This window comes from Onychomys torridus, chromosome X (assembly GCF_903995425.1).
Source record: "Onychomys torridus chromosome X, mOncTor1.1, whole genome shotgun sequence".
In the NCBI taxonomy this organism is placed as follows: Eukaryota; Metazoa; Chordata; class Mammalia; order Rodentia; family Cricetidae; genus Onychomys; species Onychomys torridus.
The window spans coordinates 81,810,416-81,833,047 of NC_050466.1; the positions used below are offsets into that span (position 1 = coordinate 81,810,416).

The 22,632-nt window shown below is 37.4% G+C and overlaps 1 protein-coding gene and 1 pseudogene across 1 annotated transcript; one reads left to right on the forward strand and one right to left on the reverse strand.

Moving 5' to 3' along the window:
• Positions 1 to 4,337: 4,337 nt before the first annotated feature.
• LOC118573682 (melanoma-associated antigen B18-like) lies at positions 4,338 to 5,309 on the reverse strand. Its single transcript, XM_036173980.1, has one exon. The coding sequence runs from the start codon at positions 5,307 to 5,309 to the stop codon at positions 4,338 to 4,340; it is 972 nt and encodes a 323-aa protein (XP_036029873.1).
• Positions 5,310 to 5,746: 437 nt separating this feature from the next.
• LOC118574709 overlaps positions 5,747 to 22,632 on the forward strand; it is a 60,695-nt pseudogene continuing 43,809 nt past the window's right edge.

The following is a 22,632-nucleotide window of genomic DNA, read 5'->3' on the forward strand; positions in this document are numbered from 1 at the left end:
CAGGTATAATTGGATGTATGGGACAGAAAGCTCCGCCTCCAATTACATATGGCACTCCAATGTGCCACACATACAGTCACATAAAGCCTGAGAAAGCTTAGAAAAAGGGGTTCTAAAACATAGAAATGGAGCCAAAAACAGCTTCCCAGTTATGTCTGTCATGTGGGCCATGGTACAGAGATGCCATGGCATTCTGGCTTTAGCTACAACATAGAGAATTCCTGCAGTCACACACAAGACACAGTACAAGTATGAGCTGCATGGCAGATTTATGGTTTGCTCATACAACTAAAAGGGGTTAAAGATATATAATAAAAACAAATTCAGACAAAAAGTCCTCCAAAGAGGTCACAGAATATTCAAAAGATGTGCATAGGCTTGGAGGAGAGAGGAAAAAGGACATAGACAGACATAAATTTAAAAAATAATTTAAATAAAGTCCTTGAGAGAGAAATAGAGTAATAAAAATTATGATAAGCCATGTAAAGATGGAAAATGCACAGAGTCTGGATTATGTATATTATTTTGTTGTCTTTAAAATTTTTGACTGCTATGAGAAATTTGATTATGGAAGCTGCTGGAATAAACCAACCTATATATTTCAAAAACATCTTGATTTCAAAATTTAAGTTGTATGTCATTAGGGGGGAGAGGTTATGTTTTTATTTCCACAGAAAATGAGAGGCTATGGATCCATTCTGAGCAAAGGAAAATCAGATTTGATCAAGGAAGATCTCCTGAAATACTGACTACAGATGTGGTAAAATAAACCTGAAGTAACTACAAGACACATGATATGTATTTTATCTGCTCAAACATAAGACAAAAAATTACCTTTGACTGGCTTGTGTGCAATGCACAGTTTATATCTGTATTTATACACACACACACACACACACACACACACACACACACACACACATATATATATATATATATATATATATATATATATATATATATATATATATCCTTTAAAAGTTTATATATGTTTTTTCTGGACAAGGGACCAGACACAAATAAAATTGTATGGCCCAGATGATTCAACATTGCAATATACCTCTGTTATACTTTCTTCTGAGTTCTGCATCCAAAACAGCTTCAAGACTGCTGGCTGAGATGAACCAGCCACACAAAATACCCAATCAGGATTTGATTATATTTCTAAATTTTCTCAGGGTCCCCATAAGATTACCAGTGCCCCCAATCAATAGGAAGTACTCTAGAGAACTACATCTAAACTCCCAAATATTGTTTATGAATGTTTGCTTTCATTTTAGGGTGGATTGTTTATAAATTGGTCATAGTCAATCTCTTTCTAAAAAGAAAGGGTGATGTGATATAAAAATGATAAAAAAGGTTGATTATTGAATCTACTTTAATCCCCAAAACAACTGTTAATCTCAAAATATTTTATATTGGTATGGATTTTAATTTTTGATATAAATTTAAAGTTAATTTTGTTAGACTGTATGTATATTTCTACTGTTTAAGGTATGTTTATACAGCTCATTTAAAAATCTAATATATAATAAAAATACAGATTAATAGTCATCTATAATAGTCAGACTTATAGTCATGTTAGTTTGGTTTTATAGGTATACAAAGGTATATAACGTATACAAAGATATATTTCAGTTGGGTAATCTTCAAATACTTCAAAGACCTACAGAATACAGCATTTAAAATGTTTTAATAACCTAAGGCTTTTCATGACAGTGAGACATGTCTGCTCCTGGCAGCAACAATCTACTTCTGAGAGGATGATGGGCACTGAAGACACTTCATATGGATTTTATTTTTATTTTGGCAAAACTGGCATATTAGGCAAGAAACTGCCCTTGCCTCAACTGCTGACAGTAAGAACACTGTCCAGTCTAGACAAGCAGGACACAAAGGAATGTAACTACCAAACTTTGCCAAGACAAGGTAGGAAATCCTTCAAATTTTCCTGTTTCTGAAAAAAGTCTTTCAGATATGCTATGCCTGTAGGCCAAAGATGGATGCCCCAATGCTACAGAGAAACTTTGGGTGACTGTCCAGGCAGCCTGATGTCCCTGTCATTAGGTAATGTTACATCCTTCTGGAGTTTTTGATGGAGTTGAAGACTAGATAGTTATAATTATAGTTTTCTTTAGTTGTGATAAATGGTAAATTTGATATAAAACTTTAGACACATGAAAATAAAATAGATAATTGAATGTTTTCTCTAATTTTATCAAATCCAAATAGTGTAAATATTGTAACTATAATTCTTGCTTGATAACACTTTTGTTATATGTAATTTTACTATGTTAAAGTTAAAAACCTTTAATTTTGATTAGACAGAAAGGGAGAAATGCTGTGGGATATCCTTCTGTACACTGTGAATAAGTGTTGCTCTCATTGGTTGATAATAAAGCTGTTTGGCCAATGGTGAGGTAGAATAAGGTTAGGCAGTACAATCAAATTGAGGACAGAGGTGAAGAATGGTGGAGTCAGGGCAGATGCTGTGAGCCACCCATGGAGTAGGATGCCAAAGGATCTGAAAGCCATGGGCCAATGCATAAGTTAATAGAAGTGGGTTAATTTTTTTTCCGGGGGGGAGACTTTTTTTTATTATATTTGTGTTTTAATTTTACACATCAGCCATGGGTTCCCCTGTCCTCCCCCCTCCCACCCTCACCCCCACCTTCTTCCCACCCCCTCCCCTCCATTCCCATCTCCTCCAGGGCCAAGACTCCCTTGGGGATTCATTTAAACCTGGTGGATTCAGTACAGGCAGGTCCAGTCCCCTCTTTCCAGGCTGAGCAAAGCGTCCCTGTGTAAGTCCAAGGTTCCAAACAGCCAGCTCATACACTAAGGACAGGTCCCGGTCCCACAGCCTGGATGCCTCCCAAACAGACTTTTATTTTTTAAAAAACTTTTTTTTTTTCATTTTTCATACCAATCCCAGTTTCCCCTCCCTCCTCTTCTATCACCCTCCTCTTACCCCCATTCCACCCCTGTCCACTCCTCAGAGAGGGTAAGACTCCCTTGGGGAGTCAACAAAATCTGCCATACTAATTTGAGGCAGGACCCAGCCACTCCCCCCATGTCAAGTCTCAACAAGGTAACAAACCCTAGGGAATTTGTCCCAAAAAGCCAAGAAATGGGTTAATTTAAATGTAAGAGCTAGTCAATAATAAGCCTGAGCCATCAGCCAAGCATTTATAATTAATATAAGCCTCTGAGTGATAATTTGGGAGGCAACTGCTGGGTATAATTGGGCATACAGGACAGAAAGCTCTACCTCCAATTACACAAACCAAAACAAACAAATAAACAAAAAAAACAACAACAGTGGGATCCATTATATATTGAGTACTTCTGAACATGAATACTGTGCTGGAATGGTTGATATACCCAGTGTTACTCTATTGGAGAAAACTGATTTTCCCTCTCCCATCATGTATAAACTCCCCATTGCTAACAGAATGACTTTCAAAGGCTAGATGCTAATTAACTTTGGATAATGAATAAACTGATAAGCATGAATTACAGTTTAAAATACTTTATTAACACGGGTACTCTTCAGTAAGATAAACAAAAGTACATACACTTTATTTGTATGAAACAAAGTGAAATAAAGAAAACCAAAAGCTAAGTATTTATCCTCTAATTATTTTCTTTTCCATTTTTGCTATCTTGTTATTTAACTTGACGTTGAATATGTTTTGACTCAGATTTTAGTCACTGAGCCAACAAAACACTAAGATTGAACAGACTAGTAAATTCAAACTGATGTAGACTTCTCCTTTTCTTCTCATACATCTTTTAAAAAAATATGTCCAGTTAGTGCTACCCATGTGGGCATAGGTGTGGGTTCATCCACTGGAACATGGAGAGCTCACCAGTGGCCACACCCCTAACTAAAAGTAACCTTTTCTCCCCAGAATAGCTTCAAACTATTAAAGGGCAGTAAATGTATACACAAATTCATTAATAACTTTACATTTAAAGGCACTGAAGCCAACTGAAAGAAACATCTGAAATATTACACCAAAAGCAAAATTTAAAGTAACAAATATGGCAGAGGAATGCAATGATGATATTCATTGTGCTCCTTCTATACCTATGCTGTCCATCTACTACTTAAAATATTCACTGTCCTTAATTTCCACATAGGAAATTTTCCTCAGACTTCAACCTATAAAATATAACCTAGAATTAAAAGAGAGGAAGGTAAAACTGGAAGTTACTAATATACAACAGAAAAAGAAATGCAAGCACTTGTTCCTCTCAGCCCATATTAACCCTCCACTATTAGGTAGCTGACACACCATTACAAACAAATAGTGAGGAAATAGCCTTAGCTATTACTTAGCCTGAGAAGAGTTGCTGTTGATGGTTTTTGAATGTGAACTGGCCATAGCAGCAGTGCGAGCCCTGGCTGCAGACCTGGCTCGAGCTCTTTCTTCCTCATCTTTCACAGCTATTTCATACAAGGCTTCAAAAGCGTCTGGTGTAGTATCATGGATCTTGGCCCAAAACTCCAGGATTTTCATCTTGCTGATTTCAGCCTGGGCTCTGGAACCCCATGCAAATTCAAAGGATGGAGGATTGCTGTTGGGTACTTTTCGGGACTCCAAGTATTTCAGCCTTACCAAATCTTCAGTGATAACTTTCTTAGGCTCTCCGTAGATGAAGTGTTTTCTGTTAGCATATACACCCATCATATTCAGCACATCCCAGATATCCTTTTCAGAGGCACAGTTATTTTTCATGAAGATCACACCCAGCACCATCATTAATAGGCCAGTATTGGGCATATTTTCCTCACCCTTCATTTCATCAAAGGTATGTTCTAGTTTATTGAAAAGGGCATAGCAGTGCCTGATAGGATCCACTTCCTTCAGATCAACACCAAAAGCCAGTTCCATGTGCTCTGAGGCTCTCTTTAGGATCTCACTGAAGTCATTTTTCGATGTTTTGACAACAGATTTCAGCATATCTGCCTTTGTAATAACCTCTTTCTTTTGATACTTATCCATCAGGAACTGCACCAGTAAGACTACTTTGCGGTTTATAGGATCTTTCTTCCAGGCCACAGTGTCATCAGAGTCATCTGAATGTTTTTCATCTTGGTTTCGGGTACCTGTAGTGTCTGAAATGGTGCAGTGTGCTCCCTGAAGCATGTCGGGAGGTGTAGGCATACCAGTATCAGGAAGAGATTGATGTGGAAACTCATAGAAAGGACCTGGAGAGGTGTGTTCCTCCAGTGCATTTTGAGCACGGACCTGGCGACGCTTCTCACGGGCACGAAGCTTGCTCTTCTGGCCACGAGGCATGATGTTCGTAGCAAGGAACACAAATAGTGCTGCAAACAGGTTAAGGAAGAGGTCACCCTGGAAAACAGAGGATGAGATAATTTTACAATCTCTGTTGGTAGATGCTGCCATTACTCCATGAAAGGCTGACTTGCCTGGTTCCCTCGTACTGACTTAGCAACCCAAAAGGGAAGGGGAGATTTAGACCTTGTCATTTCAGTTTCAACTCAAAATATTAACTTTCTTCCTGACCAGTACTGTTTCTCTCTTTGGTAGAGGCTGCCTTCTTCTATCCACACCGCATCCCGGTTCCCAAGTGGAAGTATGGGGCACAAGGCAGTAGTTAGAAACACCCAAATTAAACAGCAGGGGTAGGTTAGGGTAAATTAGGAGCAGGTCTTTTTGAGAAGGCCTCTGGTCCGTGGGGAGAGGGTTCCAGAAGATACCTTGACACACGGATGTTCCTCAGATTCCTCAGCAGAGGCTCAAGCCAGCTTCCTGAAGGCTTCACAGGCCGTGAAGAAAACCGGAGAATAACGGCAGTTGAAGAAAAGCGGATAGTATGGTTATCCATTTCCGGTCACGCCCATACAGCCCTTTAAAAAAACCACGCAGGCGCAGACGGAAGAAGGGGGGCTCTGTCAGTCAATCATTGTTCCGAAGGCTGGTGCTTCACATGAATCTAGTAGTTTTTTCCTTTGACTTTTCACTGTGGCTTGAATTTTTTCACTCTCATGAGCAGAGTCCACCTGCCTCAGATCCAGAATCTAATTTCACTGGAGTCCTGACTATGAAATTAGAAGCCTAAATGTAGTGGGCATTCCTGATACATTTCACAACAGACAACAGAAGTAGGGTTTTGTGGGGCATCTCATGTGGATGACAATACAAGTGTTATCAGTCCTCATTCAGTATCTTCCCATGACCCATTATAAGTGCTGAGATATTCCCAATCTGCTGACTGTAGAACCTTTCCACCAGGTAAGACATTAAATATACAAACAATTTAAGTGGTATCTGAACAATAATACTCTATTCAACACAAATAGACCTATTTTATGACATAAATTGGAATGTCCTTTACTTAGTCTGTCACTAAATTATCAAACTGGCTTTGATAAAGATTTTATGTGTTTTTGTTAAGTCTCATAAATATTTTGGGTGTTTTGTTTTTTTTTTGTTTTTTTTTTTTTTAGCTGAGGACCGAACCTAGGGCCTTGCGCTTGCCTAGGTGAATCTCCAACCCCTTTGGGTGGTTTTTTTTTTTTAAATTGAATCTGATATAAGAAAAAAATATGTATACTTATAGGATATGAGGTAAAAGTTCAATACATGTATGTATTAAGTAATGTTTAAGACAAATATATTTATCTTTATAAACATTACTTGTAGTAGAATATATTTTACTTCTAGCTTATTAAAACACAGTGTATTTTTGGCTGATGGTCACCATACTGTGCACTAGAATAGCATAAATTTTTATTTTAGTATCCACTGATTGGCCTGTGTTAATCCCTCTGTGTCTGAGTCTCCCCAGTTCTTGCCAGTCATTATTCTACTCTTAAGTTCTATATGTCAGCTTTTATAAAAATGAATGAGCCTGCCTATATGTATTCAGCATATTAAATGGAAATCAATGAGGTGTACAGCTCATTCATTCATTTTTTCTATTGGAATAGCTTAAATGTAAAAGCAGTAAGCTAACGTTTATTTGACAGTATTTTCACAAGTAGAGCAATGATAATATAACACAATGAAGAGCACTCCATGGCATGTTCAACCAGAACATCTAGCTTTTAGTGATTTACCTCTGAACCAGCCAAAACCTGCATGGGCCTCAGTATCTATTATGTTAGTTTGTTATATAATATTTATTTTTGTCACTGCTTGTATCAATCAACTTTGTCACTGTGAGAAAATAGTCAAAATAAACAAGTTAAATTAGAAAATGTTTATTTTGATTCACACTTTGACATCTGGTTCTATTTTTCTGTGTTCGATGACATGTAAACATACAAAATGAAGGTCATGGTAAGAGAGTGCTGCTCATCTCATGGTAGCTAGGAAACATAAAGAGAGTGAAACTGTATGAGGATAAGATGATATCCTTTTAGGTCATTAAAGGAGTGTTCCTTATCCAAACCATAACAATGATATTTATTAAAACAAAAGAAGAAAATTATATTCTGTTGGCAACACATAAATTATATAAAAAGTTCAAGAACAATGAGGGAATAAATTGATGGACAAAGACAACAGCTTGTAACTAATTATAATAACATGATATGTTGTAACTAACTAGTGGTAAAGTTTTATAGTGATATTTTATTTGTATTGAAATGTGATTTTATTTGTATGTCAATAAAGTTGCCTTGAGGTCAGAGCAAGCCAGAGCAGAAGCCGAGCAGTAGTGGTGCACGCCTTTAATCCCAGCACTTGGGAGGCAGAGCTAGGCAGATCTCTGTGTGTTCAAGGACACAGCCAGCATGGCAGACACACGCCTTTAATCTCAATACCAACCATAGAAGACCTGGAGGTCTGTACAAACAGGCAGTGACAAGGAGGTCATGTGGCTGGGTTTACAACCAATGAGGGAGGAGAACAGAAAGTCTTTAAATAGACAGGACGCACAGAAGTAAGTCTCTGGTGGAGAGGAAGAACAGCAGAAGCAGTGAAGGGTAAGGTTTTCCACTCTTGCTCTGACCTCGTGGTTTTTAACTCTGCAATCAGTTCTGTGTTTCTTATTTAATAAGCCAGTTACATCTACATTGGCGCCCAACATGGCAAGAATTCATTGAAAAACTGCTTGCCTTGGCAGTGGGTCCGGCTTCCCACCTGGGCTGGCCCAGCTCCCTCACTCGGGCCTAGCTTGGGCCTAACCCGGGCCTAGCTCAGCTTAGGACTCAGGCCCAACCTTAGCCACAAGCAGTTACCGCCGCAGCTGGAGTTACTTACTTAAAAAGCCAGTGCTACAAACAACTCAGGCCTGTGGGAGCTACCGCTAATTGCAGTAGCTACACGCAACTGCAGATAGGCTGCTTTTGACTGAAACGCCAGCGCACGTGGTTGGTCGGAGCTTAAGGAAGCCAGAGCCCAGGCTCAACTCGGCTCAGACCGGAACATTGAAGCAGTTGGATTCAAGCTTTTAGCCAGAACGTGGCTACACTTTCTTGCTCTCTCTCTCTCTCTCTCTCTCTCTCTCTCTCAATTCCCACTTCGGACGCTAGGTAGCTGTTTGGAAATTCCCTTAGATTTCTACTATTCTATGCAGAATTGGTAAGTCATTTATATCAGATATTTTAAAGAGATTTTTTTTCCACATTAAAAAAAGGGTTTTATGTGTACATTGGAAGAAAATTGGGCTTTGTTTGAAATTTTAGGCAGTATGGTAATGGAACAACTATATGAGAAGATTAATGTTGATCGAATTATGTACATTGTTATTCTTCTTATCCTTATTTTACAATTTAAAAAGACAGTCAATTTAAGCGCCAGGATAAAAATTTTAGAAAAACTTGTTAAACCTGTTAAAATGAATTATAGAGAAATTCAGATTCAGACAGAAGAAATTAACAGTGAAGTTGTTTCAGGATTGGATTATAAGGTTACAGAAAGAAAGCCTGTTTTCACACAATCACTCTTAATTTATCCGGTAACCATACAACAGCAACCTGGTCAAGTGAATACGCAAAATATTTGGACTCCAGTTGAAATGTTAGACTTACGAAGGTTTAAGGAAGCAATAGTATCTTATGGCATGCATTCTCCATATGTAAAGCAAATGTTAAACTCCTGGTCAACTTATAATAGGATTATACCACAGGACTGGAGGGAGCTGGCACAGGCAGTTCTGGAACCCAGACAGCAGCTCCAGTGGCAAATGTGGTTCAAAGAGGAAGCTAAAAGCATAGCAAAACAATGTAGGGATAGAGGTATACAAATCTTCCAGGATCAGCTTGTTGGAGAAGGCCAATATGCTGCAGTAGAAACACAATGTTTATATGATATCCAAACTATAATTCTATGTCAAATGGCAGCCTTGAATACATGGGACAGAGTTGAGGAACCAGGGAAGAAAACTGAGTCATTTACAAAGGTTATACAGGGCCCAAAAGAATCTTTCACAGATTTCTTACAAAGACTGACTTCAGCAGTAAAGAGAATGGTCACAAATTCAGAAGCTAGCCAGATAATAATTGAATCTTTGGCTTTTGAGAATGCAAATGAAGCATGCAAGAGAATAATCAGGCCGTTAAAGGCGAGATCTGCACCATTGGAAGATTGGATTAGAGACACGGTTAATGTTGAGGCTCATGATCATGATAATATGTGGGTAGGAGAAGCAATTTCAAGAGGTTTGAGGAATGTCAAATGTTTTGGATGTGGAAAGCAAGGACAATTGAAAAGGGACTGTAAACAGGGCACTTCTAGAAACCATGTTTCTTCAAGGAACAATGGCAACAGAATGCCCCTTCCTTCGAGAGTATGTAGAAGGTGTGGTAAGGGAAGACATTGGACCAATGAATGTAGATCAACAAGGGACAGACAAGGTAATACTTTGCCCCAGTCTTCGGGAAACTCCCAGAGGGGCCTCAGGCAGGCCTCTACAGTGAATCCAGTTCAGACCTTTCCTGCAATTGTAGAGGAGACCCCTGCTCAGAGCAGTAAAATGACCAAATGCCTATTGGAATAAACCAGGCTACTCAGAGTAATGGAACAACTGAGACAGAACAGAAAATTCAGGAGAAACCATAAAGAAATTTTTTGGCAAACTTCTATAAATGAACAAAAACCAAAATTAACAATAAAAATAAATGGTGTTTTGTTGTCTGGTCTGGTAGACACAGGTGCTGATGTTACCATAATTGCACCAGAATTTTGGCATCCATCTTGGCCTCTTTAGGAGGTAAATGTTCAACTGTTAGGAATTGGAACATTATCTCAAGTTAAACAGAGTGCAAGATGGCTCGAATGTATAGGCCCAGAAGGACAGAGAGGCAGATTAAAACCATATGTGGCTAACATAGCCATGAACCTGTGGGGTCGAGACCTGTTACAACAATGGAATACTCAGATTAACATCCCTCCAACCTCAGAAATAAATCATAAACTAGCACATGTTTCTTAGAGAAATATTAGAAGGTATTATTCTAATGAGTGGTCACCATCCATCCATATTATACAAGAACAGGGCACAAAAACTGATGATCTTCCAAAGACACCAACAGCTCTACCTTTAAAATGGTTAACAGACAAGCCTGTATGGGTTCATCAATGGCTTTTAACAACAGAGAAACTCCAGGCTTTAGAAGAGCTGGTAGAAGAACAGTTAAATGCTCAGCATATTGAGGAATCTACTAGCCCATGGAATTCTCCTGTATTTGTTATTAAAAAGAAATCTGGTAAATGGAGAATGGTAACAGACCTTAGAGCAATTAACAAAGTAATTCAGCCAATGGGCTCTCTACAATCTGGAATTCCTTTGCCTACTTTGTTACCTAAAGGATGGCCTCTCATAGTTATCGATTTAAAAGACTGTTTCTTTTCAATACCCCTACAAGAAAAAGACAGAGAAAGATTTGCTTTCACGGTGCCTACTTACAATAATTCTCAACCGGTTAGAAGATTTTAATGGAGAGTCCTCCCACAGGGAATGTTGAATAGTCCAACCCTGTGCCAATATTTTGTACAACAGCCCTTGGAAGTGATACGTAAAAAATTTCCTAAATCTATAATTTATCATTATATTGATGATATTTTACTAGCTGACTCAAGTGCAGATACTTTAGAAAGAATGTTTGAAGAAATAAAGAAAATATTGCCTTACTGGGGATTACAAATTGCTCCTGAAAAGATACAAAGAGGAGATTCTATTAATTATTTAGGATATAAAATAGAGCTACAAAAAATTAGACCTCAAAAGGTACAAATTAGGAGAGATCGCCTACAGACTATTAATGACTTTCAAAGATTATTTGGGGACATTTCTCATCTATGAACTATTGTTGGGGTAAAAAATGATGAACTGAATAATTTGTTCAAAACCTTAGAAGGTGACAAGGACTTAAATAGTCCAAGAGAATTATCACCTGAGGCTGAGAAAGAATTGGCCTTGGTAGAAATAAAAGTACATGAAGGACATGTAGATCATATTGATCCAAAGCTGGATTGCATTTTGGTTATTTTACCTTCTAGGCATTCTCCTACAGGAATATTAATGCAGAGAGAAGATATTATATTGGAATGGATTTTTTACCAAATAAACCAAATAAAAAATTAAAAACTTATGTGGAAAAAAAATCTCTGACTTAATTTTGAAAGGAAAATTGAGACTTCGTCAATTAGCAGGAATAGACCCAGCAGAAATTGTTGTACTTTTAACTAAAGAGGACATTGAAAAATTATGGACAGAAAGTGAACCTTGGCAAAGAGCTTGCAGTAATTTTTTGGGAGAAATTAACAGCAAATAGAATTGATCTTATAAAGAGAGCTGATTGGATCTTGCCTCGAATTGTATATGAAAAACCCATATCTGGAGTTCAGACATTTTATACAGATGCCAAAAAACAAGGAAAGGCAGGTTACAAATCAGAAAATTTAAATAAAGTGGTTCAAAGTCCTTCTAATTCAGTTCAAAAATCAGAATTGTATGCTATTCTGTTGGTATTAATGGATTTTTCAGAACCTCTCAATATAGTTAATGACTCTCAGTATGCTGAAAGAGTGGTATTACATATTGAGACTGCAGAATTTATCCTTGGTGCTTCAGAATTAACTTCACTATTCAATTACAAGATACAATCAGGGAAAGGAGTTATCCTTTATATATAACTCACATCCAATCCCATACTGGTCTGCCAGGCCCTCTAGCACAAGGTAATGATGAGATTGATAAATTATTGATAGGAAATGTGCTGGAGGCCTCAGAATTTCATAAGAAACATCATGTCAATAGTAAAGGTTTAAAAAAGGATTTTTCCATAAACTGGCAACAAGCCAAGGAAATTGTAAAGAAATGTCCTACTTGTTCCTTCTACAATCAGACACCCTCCAGCAGGAAGTAGTAAGAAAAACTACGACCAAATTCCCAGCTGGCTTTGGAGATGGAATTGGCTCACTCCTTCTCTAAACCCAGGCACATTGTTAAAAAAAAAGGTTTAAGAGATTCTTTTGTCCCAAATCAGAAGAGCCCTCTGGTGTGGGACAGAGAAAAACCAATATTTTTATTTAAAGCAGGTTGATTATAAATGCAATCTCTTTCTAAAGAAGAAAAGGGGATATGATACAGATATAATAGTCTGAAAGGGTAGATTAAGGAACTTACTTCTAAAGAGCAACAACTTGTTTAAAATGTTTTACATTGGTATAGATTTCAGTCTATTGATATAAACTTAAAGTTAATTTTGTCATGCTGTGTGTATATTTCTACTCTTGTTTAAGGTATTATGTTTATATAGCTCATTTTAAATTGTAATGGATAATTAAAAATAGATTAATAATTAGTCATCTATGATAATCATACTTGTAGCCATGTTAGTTAAGTCTTCTAGGTACACATAGAGATATTTCAGATAGATAGGTAATCTTCAAATACTTCCAAGACCTACCGAAATGGCATTTACAATATTTTTAAAATTTAGACTTTCTAGACAGTGAGACATGTCTGCTCCTGGCAGCACTGATTTACTTCAGAGAGGAGGATGGGCATTGAAGACACTTCATATCTCATCTTCACCTTGGCAAAAATAGCCATTTGGGCAAGACACTGTTCTTGCCTGGACTGCTTGATCGACTGGACATGCAGGGCCCGTAGAAAGGTGAACACTAAACTTCACTTGATAAAATGGTCCTTCAGGTTCCTGCTTTGCAGAGGAAACTGCCAGACATTCTACAGGACACTGAGAGAAGTGACCGAGAGACTCTAGTCCTGTGGGCTGAAGATAAATGCCCCAACTTTACAAAGGAACATTAGGTGACTGTCCAGGCTGCCAGCTGTCTCTGTCTACTCTACAAGACTCCCGAAAGTTGCTTGCATCCTTCTCTCGTTTCTCAGGTAATATTAAATCCTTCTGAGGTCTTCGATGTGGTTGAAGACTAGATAGTTATAATTTCCTCAATTATGATAAAAGATAAGTTAGATATAAAACCTTAGACTCACAAATATAAGATAGATAGGATGTCTTCTTTAATAATATAACTGTAATTCTTGCTTGATTATTGTTTTGTTATATGTAATTTTACTACGTAAAAGTTAAAACCTTCCTTTAACAAAAAAGAAAAGGGGAAGTGCAGTGGATATCGCTCTGTGTAAATAAAGTTCTGATTGGCCAGTGGCCAGGCAGGAAGTATGGGCAGGACAAGGAAGAGGAGAAGGCGGGGAACAGGAAGGCTGGGAGGAGACACCGCCAGCCGCTGCCATGAGAAGCAACATGTAAAGACACTGGTAAGCCACAAGCCATGTGGCAAAGTATAAACTAAAAGAAATGGGTTAATTTAAGATAGAAGAAGTAGATAACAAGAAGCCTGCCATGGCCATACAGTTTCTAAACAATGTAAGTTTCTGGTGTGCTTTCTTGGTTGGGTCTGAGCGACTGTGGGACTGGCGGGTAAGAGAGATTTGTCCTGACTGGGCCAGGCAGGAAAACTCTAACTACACATAGCTATAGCTATATGGCATTAGGAGTCATTTTATTTCTATTTTTGTTTATAAGAATATTAGTAGTACATTTTCCTTTAAGGACCATGAGATAGCTGGTCTTATGTTTTTGGCCTCTTAACAGTGTTAGATATGGGTCCCATATCACGGAGATGGCCTTATATCCAGTAAGAAAGTGCTTAGTTACTCTCATAACATCTGGACCACTATTGCACCAATGGGTATATCTTGCCGGCAAGTTGCTATTGTAGATCACAAAATTCATGGATAGGTGAATTTGGAGATAACTTTTCTGATAGCATGCATAGTATCATTCAGCACTATGAACACTAGTTGGTAGGGGTGAACCTTCTAGCTGAGCACCACCTCAATTTCTCCATATCTGATGGTAGAAGTTTATGGTATCTTCAGCGATGCGGTTTTACTGTCAGTTTGTGGAGGGTTACCAATAACATTGATAATAGCCTTCAACATAATTTTATTGGGGGGGTGCAGAGGATGTGACAATAGCTCAAGGAAGATGTAACCTATTTCCTAGTACTGAGAGTTTATTTGATGTCTAGTTGGGGCATTATCCCTTCCATTATATGATAATTTCATTTAAATTCAATTTACATATGTATAAGTTTTAGGAAGCTTCAAAAGTAGCAAGTTAACATATGGCTTTTCAAAAGGCCTTTAGTATCAGTTATCCCACTTAATTCCCTTATTCTAATTTCCCCTTTATTACCTTAATAACATTTTTTTCGGTTTTCCATTCCTTGAAAGATCTCCTCCTTCCCTTTGGTCATCTGACCTCTGTAGATATTCTGAAGGAATCACACCATCTAAGGTTTAAAAGCTAACATATACATATAAGAAAAATCATGCTGCTACCACCCTAGCTAAGACTCCTAGTAATGGGAGACATAGAACCTGAACAGGCCATCTGTAACCAGAGAAGACTTCCAATGGAGGGATTGAGACACCAACCTAGCCACAAAACCTTCAACCTATAATTTGTCCTGCCTTCAACATGTACTGGGATAAAGGTGGCACAAAAACTGAGAGAGTGACCAACCAATGACTGGTCCAGATTGAGATCCATACCATGAGAAGGAGGCCCTGATACTGCGTGGAACAAGAAATTGGATACCCCAGAGACCTAGGATGGAAACAAGCAAAACTAGCAAAATAAAGTCAAATGAAATGATTCCAAATGATACTCTTGCTATACTTGTAGACAGCAGCATAGTATAATTGTCATTAGAGAGGTCTCATCCAGAAACAGATGGAAACAGATTCAGAACTTCACAGCCAAACATTAGGCTTGAAAATCCTGTGGAAGAGGGGGATAAAGGATTGTAGGAGCCAGAAGGGTCAATGACATCACAAGAAAACCCACAGAAACAACTAATCTGGGCTCATAGGGACTCACAGAGACTGAACCAATAATCAGAGAGCCTGCATGGGTCTGGCCTCAGGTACTCTGCATGTACATTATAGTTGTATAGCTTGATCTTCTTCTGGGGATCCTAACAGTGGAAGCAGAGGCTGGCTCTGACTCTTTTGCTGGTTTTGAGACCCTTTTCCTCCTATTGTGTTGCCTTGTCCAGCATTAAATGGGGGAGGAGGTGCCTAGTCTTATTGTAACTTGATATACCATGTTTAGTTGATATCCCTGGGAGGCCTGGCCTTTTCTGAAGGGAAATGGAGAAAGAGTGGATTGGAGGGAAGGGGGAAGTGGAGGAAACTGGGAGGAGAAGAGGGAGGAGAAACTGTGGTTGTAATGTAATATATGACAGTAGTAAATTTGAAAAAAATTAAAAAAAGAAAAATTATGCAAAAGGTTGTCTTTCTAGATCTGAGTTACTTCACTCATGGTGATATTTACAGCTAAACTCTCATCAGAAAAGCTTCTTCACTAACACAGAGAACAACAATGGGAAAACATGCATAGAGTAAGAGACTTTGGAGCACTCAGCACTAAATGGGAATTTTTTACCACACTACTCTCCTCAGAGCTCAGGATATCTATATGGGAATAGGAGGCAGAATGATTGAAAGGGCCAGATGTATGGGGTGACTCCAAAGAAACAGCTATTTGCAGACATAAAAGGGTTTGTTTACATACATTTGAAATCATGAAGACTGTGACAACATGTGCAAAAACTGAACTTTTTTCATTCTTCGGTAAGCTCGGTTTTGTTTTTCTCATTATTGTTTATCTTTTCAAAGAACTAACTCTTGGTTTCATTGATTTGTTGTATATATTTTTTCATTCCATTTAATTGATTTGTGCCCTGACTTTAAATACTTCATCTGCAGATTTTTACATTTGGCTTGTTTTTTGGTGTTCCATTCCTCAAAGGAGCATTGTTACTTGAAATCTCTAAGATTTTAATCTCAGTTGTCCTCTTACCACTGCCTTCATTCTATCTCATTGATTTTGTGTTTTCATTTTATTCTACCTTCTTAAAAATTCTTTTTGATTTCCTTTGTCTCTGCCTTTGAATTTCTCCAGCACCTGCTTTCCCTCTCTCTTCTTCCCCCTCCCTTTTCTCCTTCTCTCCCTGCCCTTCCTCCCCGTTACCCCCAATCCATGTGTGTGTGTGTGTGTGTGTGTGTGTGTGTGTGTGTGTGTAAGTGCAGGCGCGCACTGTGCACATGTTCTTTATATGTGATACATGCATATGCATATGTGTCTGCAGCTATACTTGGCTGTGTATGTGCAATTGGAAGCCAGAGATTAATATCAGATGTCTCACTCTATTAGTTTCTACATTACTTTCAATATTTTTTAGTTTTTGGAGACAAGAGTTTCTCTGTGTAGCTCTGGCTGTCCTAGAACTTGTTTTGTAGACACAGTCTGACCTCAAACTCACAGTGATCCTCTTTTTTTTTTAAATTTTTTTATTATTATGTGTTTTAAATTTTATACATCAGCCATGGGTTCCCCTGTCCTCCCCCTCCCGCCCCCACCCCCACCTTATCCCCAGCCCCTCCCCTCCATTCCCATGTCCTCCAGGATCAACGCACCCCTGGGGATTTTTTTAAAGGCAGGTCCTGTCACCTCCTTCCAGACTGAGCAAAGTGTCCCTGTGTAAGCCCAAGGTTTCAAACAGCCAGCTCATGCACTAAGGACAGATCCTGGTCCCATAGTGGGAGACTTCAACACCCCACTTTCAACTCTGGACAGATCGGCCAAATTGAAACTTAACAGAGACATAATGGACTTAACTGATGTTATGGCTCAAATGGACTTAATCAATATCTACAGAACATTCCACCCAAACAAAAAAGAATATACCTTCTTCTCAGCACCCCATGGAACCTTCTCTAAAATCGACCACATACTTGGCCACAAAGCAAATCTCAACAGATACAAAACAATTGGAATAACCTCCTGTGTTCTATCAGACTACCATGGTTTAAAGTTAGATTTCAACAACAGAAAAAACTACAGAAATCCTACAATCTCATGGAAACTGAATAATGCTCAACTGAATCACCAATGGGTTAAGGAAGACATAAAGAAAGAAATTAAAGACTTCCTAGAGATCAATGAAAATGAATACACCACATACCCAAACTTATGGGATACTATGAAAGCAGTGCTAAGAGGGAAATTCATAGCACTGAATGCCCACATGAAGAAGCTGGAGAAATCTCACGCTAGTGACTTGACAGCACACCTGAAAGCCCTTGAACAGGAAGAAGCAAAGTCTTCCAGGAGGAACAGATGCCAGGAAATTATCAAATTAAGAGCTGAAATCAATAAAATAGAAATAAAGAGAACAATACAAAGGGTTAATGAAACAAAGAGTTGGTTCTTTGAGAAGATCAACAAGATAGACAAGCCCTTATCCAAACTAACCAAAAGACAGAGAGAGAGAGCATCCAAATTAACAAAATCAGAAATGAAAAGGGGGACATAACAACAGACAATGAGGAAATCCAGTGAATCATCAGGTCATACTTCAAAAACCTCTACTCCACAAAACTGGAAAATCTAAAAGAAATGGATACTTTTCTGGATAGGTACCACATACCTAAGTTAAATCAAGACCAGATAAACCATTTAAATAGTCCAATAACCCCTAAGGAAATAGAATCAGTCATTAAAAGTCTCCCAACCAAAAAAAGCCCTGGACCTGATGGTTTCACTGCAGAATTCTATCAGATCTTCAAAGAAGACTTAATACCAATACTCTTTAAATTGTTCCACACAATAGAAGCAGAAGATATATTACCAAACTCCTTCTATGAGGCTACAATTACCCTGATTCCTAAACCAAACAAAGATGCAACAAAGAAAGAGAACTACAGACCGATCTCCCTCATGAACATTGATGCAAAAATACTCAATAAAATTCTGGCAAACAGACTCCAAGAACACATCAAAATAAATATCCACCATGATCAAGTAGGCTTCATCCCAGGGATGCAAGGGTGGTTCAACATATGAAAGTCCGTCAATGTAATACACCATATAAACAAACTCAAAGAACAAAACCACATGATCATCTCACTAGATGCAGAAAAGACATTTGACAAAATCCAACACCCCTTCATGATAAAGGTCTTGGAGTGATCAGGAATACAGGGAACATACCTAAACATAATAAAGGCAATCCACAGTGATCCTCTTGTCCCTGACTCCCAAGTGCTAGGATTAAAGGCATGCAACACCACACCAGGCCTCTAGGTTACTTTTTGAGACAAGGACTTTACCTTAATCTGGAGCTCACTGCTTTGTCTACACAGCCCAACCACAGAGCTCCGAGGACCATTGCTCTCTACAGTCTCTAGTGTTGGGGTTACAGATGTAACCATGCCTGGCTTTTTAAATAAATACTAGGGGATTCAAACTCATTTCCTTGTGTTTGTGTAGCAAGCACTTTACTAGGGAGCCATCTTCCCAGCTCTCATTCTTTTATCCATGACCCATTCATCATTCAATAAGGTGTTGGCCATTTTTCATGAGTTTGTGTATGTTCTCTAGTTTCTCTTACTATTGATTTCTAGTTTTACCCCATTGTGGTCAGATAAAATACAATAAATTATTTCATTTTTCTATATTTCTTTATGCTTCTTTTTGTTGTTGTTCTGTATATTACCTAGTTTAGAGAAAGCCTCATGGGTTGCCAAAAAGATTGTGTAATTTTTGGTGTTTGGATGGAATGTTCTGAAGCTCTTAGGACTATTTTATTTATGATATCATTTAACCTAGTTTTTTTCAATAAGGGCACAAATCTTCTCTATGTGTCTGTCTTTCTCTTTGCAACAGGGGCTACTTAGGACATAGATATTTATGGAAATCGTAAAACATGCATGAAAACAAGCTTAGCCTACAACCATTCAAGTATGTTTTAAGTCAGACTATATGATTCATAGTAATTCTTTCATCTAAGAGTTTGCTGACATGACACTAAGTTTGTTGAAGTTATTTGAAATCTTTCAGGAAAATATCAGTTTTCTTATTGTCATTAAATTCCTTTTCTGGATAGACTACATGTTTTATAGCTATTCACACATAAAAATAATAATAATAATAGCAATGCTTATAAGGACTTAATGTAGGCTATGCTTTTATTCATGTTTATAATTAAAATATCATTACATTTATTTATTTTATCTGTATGGGTGCATATGCACTAAAGCATGTGTAGGGGAGGTCAGAGGACAACATGAAGAATCAGGTATCTTTTCCACTAAGTGGGTCCTGGGGATTGAATTTAGATAATCAAGATTGGCAGAAAATACTTGCTGCCTCACCTGTTTCTAATTCTTATGACTACCTAAAATAATATTATCCTCCATTTTGTAAATTTGAAAACTAATGCCAAGGATGATTTCCATTGCAATAACTCTGCGGAGAAGGTTTGTGAAAATGATTCAGTTTTAGACCCATTCAAGCATACATTCCTGCATTGTCTATATGTGCTTATACAGCTTTAAGATGTTTTTTTCAGGCTTGAAAGGTGACTCAGGGGTCAAGAGCACTGCCTGCTTTTCCAGAGGTCCTGAGTTCAATTCCCAGCAACCACATGGTGGCTCACAATCATCTGTAATAAGATCTGGTGCCCTCTTCTGGCCAGCATGCGTACATGCAGGCAGAACACTATATATATGTGTGTGTGTGTGTGTGTGTGTGTGTGTGTGTGTATATATATATATATGTATATATATATATACATATATACATACATATATAAATACATCTTTTAAAAATTATTTATGCAACAATAAATTAATTACAACAAATAAATAATTTATTTTTGCAATAATAATTTAATTACAACATATCTTTTTTTCTTTTCCTCCATCCAAACCCTCCCATATACTCTTCCTTATACTCCTTCAAAAACAATGCCTTTTTCAGTAATTGTTATTGCAAGAATATATGCATATATGTGTGTACATATTTAGACACATAACCTGTGAGTCCATATAATGTTACTTCTCTGTATGTTTTCAGGACTGACCATGTGGCACCAGAAAACCAATTGGTGTGCTTGTACCCATGGAAGGGGCCTCCTGGAAATGTTCTTGTCCAGTTTGACATGTGCATTGGTGTCACCCTTTTTCAGATCATATCTGGGTAGTCAAAAGTGGCATGATTTTCCTAGGATATTCTTATCTGTGGTCAAAGCAAATTTAGGATCTGGGGCCTAGTATGTATTAAACTGTGGAGTCATTCTTATGAAAGCAAAAATAACATAAAATTAAGTGGAATTCAGGCAGGCCTTGCTGAAACTTAAAATTTATTAGCTTCATAGTAAATCAACCGACACTTGAGACATAGTAGAGCCACAAAAATTAAATAAGAAAGTACGTAAACAGAATATTCACAAAAATTTCAAGAAAAAAATGAGGGAAAATAAAAATTAGACTGATGGCATTGGGGGATTTATGGAAACTGAGTCAGAGAGTACTTGTGGAAGTGCTGCTTCTTTCTCATGACTTTAGGACAAAAACTTTCCTGGAAGGGGAACTGTCTTCAGTCATCTGGAAACTTGGGCAAGGGTATATAAGAAACACAAAAACCAGTAAGCTTTCCATTAAGTTGTTTATTATTATTATTATTATTATTATTATTATTATTATTAAAAATTGGGGTAGAGAAACAGCTTAGCAGTAAAGAGCACTGAATGTTCTTCCAGAGTACCTGGGTTTCAATCCTAGCACCCACCTGTTCTTTCACAACTCCCTGTAACCTCAGTTTCAGGGGATCCAGCACCCTCTTCTGGCCTTCATGGACACCAGGCCTATGGTACACAGACATACATGTGGGCAAAACACCCATACATATAAGAAAAATTAAAAATTAATTATACAGTTATTCTAGGTAGCAGATATTGATTCTTGTTTCTTTCATTCCTTAAGATATCAGGAAATTGATCTGGATTGCACAGTAGCATGACCTTGAGACTAAATATATGTATTTACTGGCTCCATTATGAAAACATTATAATATGTAAATATAAGTTCTCAGAAGTATAATATACATGAATGCCTACAAAACATATGTTCATATTTTACCTTGTTATTAATAATTGATATTTTCAGGGGAAGGATTTGACTACTACAAATGACATTATTCAAATAATGGCTACAGAGCACTTCCATGACTTCAAGCATAGACAATCAAAGAGGATTTAAAAAAAACATTTAGCTCATTTCTCACTTTGAAGTATATACTTTTAATTTTCCCTTTGATTCTTTTAGTCTTACTAGTGATTCATAAGCCAAGAGGTAAATCAATAACTCCTCAAGGGATACTGAGTTTATGGGAAAACCTGGGCTCAGAAAAATAATTTGTTCATTCAAGCAAGAGTGTTCTTTTCCACCAACACAAAATTTTCAGGAAAGATTCTGCGTTAAAATGATACCTAACAGAAAACACTTCATAACTCACTTCCTATGTACAATAAATCTATTGTAATCCTCTTTATGATGAAACCTGGGAGTTTGAAAAAGTCCCTGGCTCCTCATATGAGCACTATAGTACTTGTAAAGTGTTATATATCTACTCAGAACTTTGCAGGAGAACACACAGGGAAAATGGGAATTCAGAAATGAAATTTTACCTCAAGAAACTTTATACTATATTAAGTATGTCTTGGTTCTCTGCTGAACAAAATATCCAAAAGTTTTGGTGCCAGATAGACTCAGAAGATTTGCCGTGGAATACAGTACTTTACATATATATGCATGCTTGTTTGTATGTTTGCATGCATGTCTGCTTTCATGAAAGTATCATAAAAGATCCATTATTTTGTATAATAAAAATGTTAATACAAAAGAATTTATAATATAAACTTTGTCTAATAGCTGTGCTCTTTACCAAGTTAGTTATACTTTTTGCAAGTTTATTTCAGTGGTACAGCAGGAAGATTGTCAACAGTAAAAAACAATATTGATGCTTGAGCATATTTGAAAATATATGTTTATGCTAACCATGTTGTAAGGAATTAGAGATTATGACTTACACTTATGGGATTACTGAGGAGCATTCATGATAAACATATAGACATAATTACTATAGTGTGCTCACACTGAACCTGAGTTCACTTGAGGTCTAGTATTTCCTTTGTGAATCAGGAGACGTGAATATATATTCAAGCTGAGTAAGTTATTGACAGTATTATTCAAGCAATTCAACTGTAAAATGTGAGCATTCTGATGTGTAATATAGTAATTTAA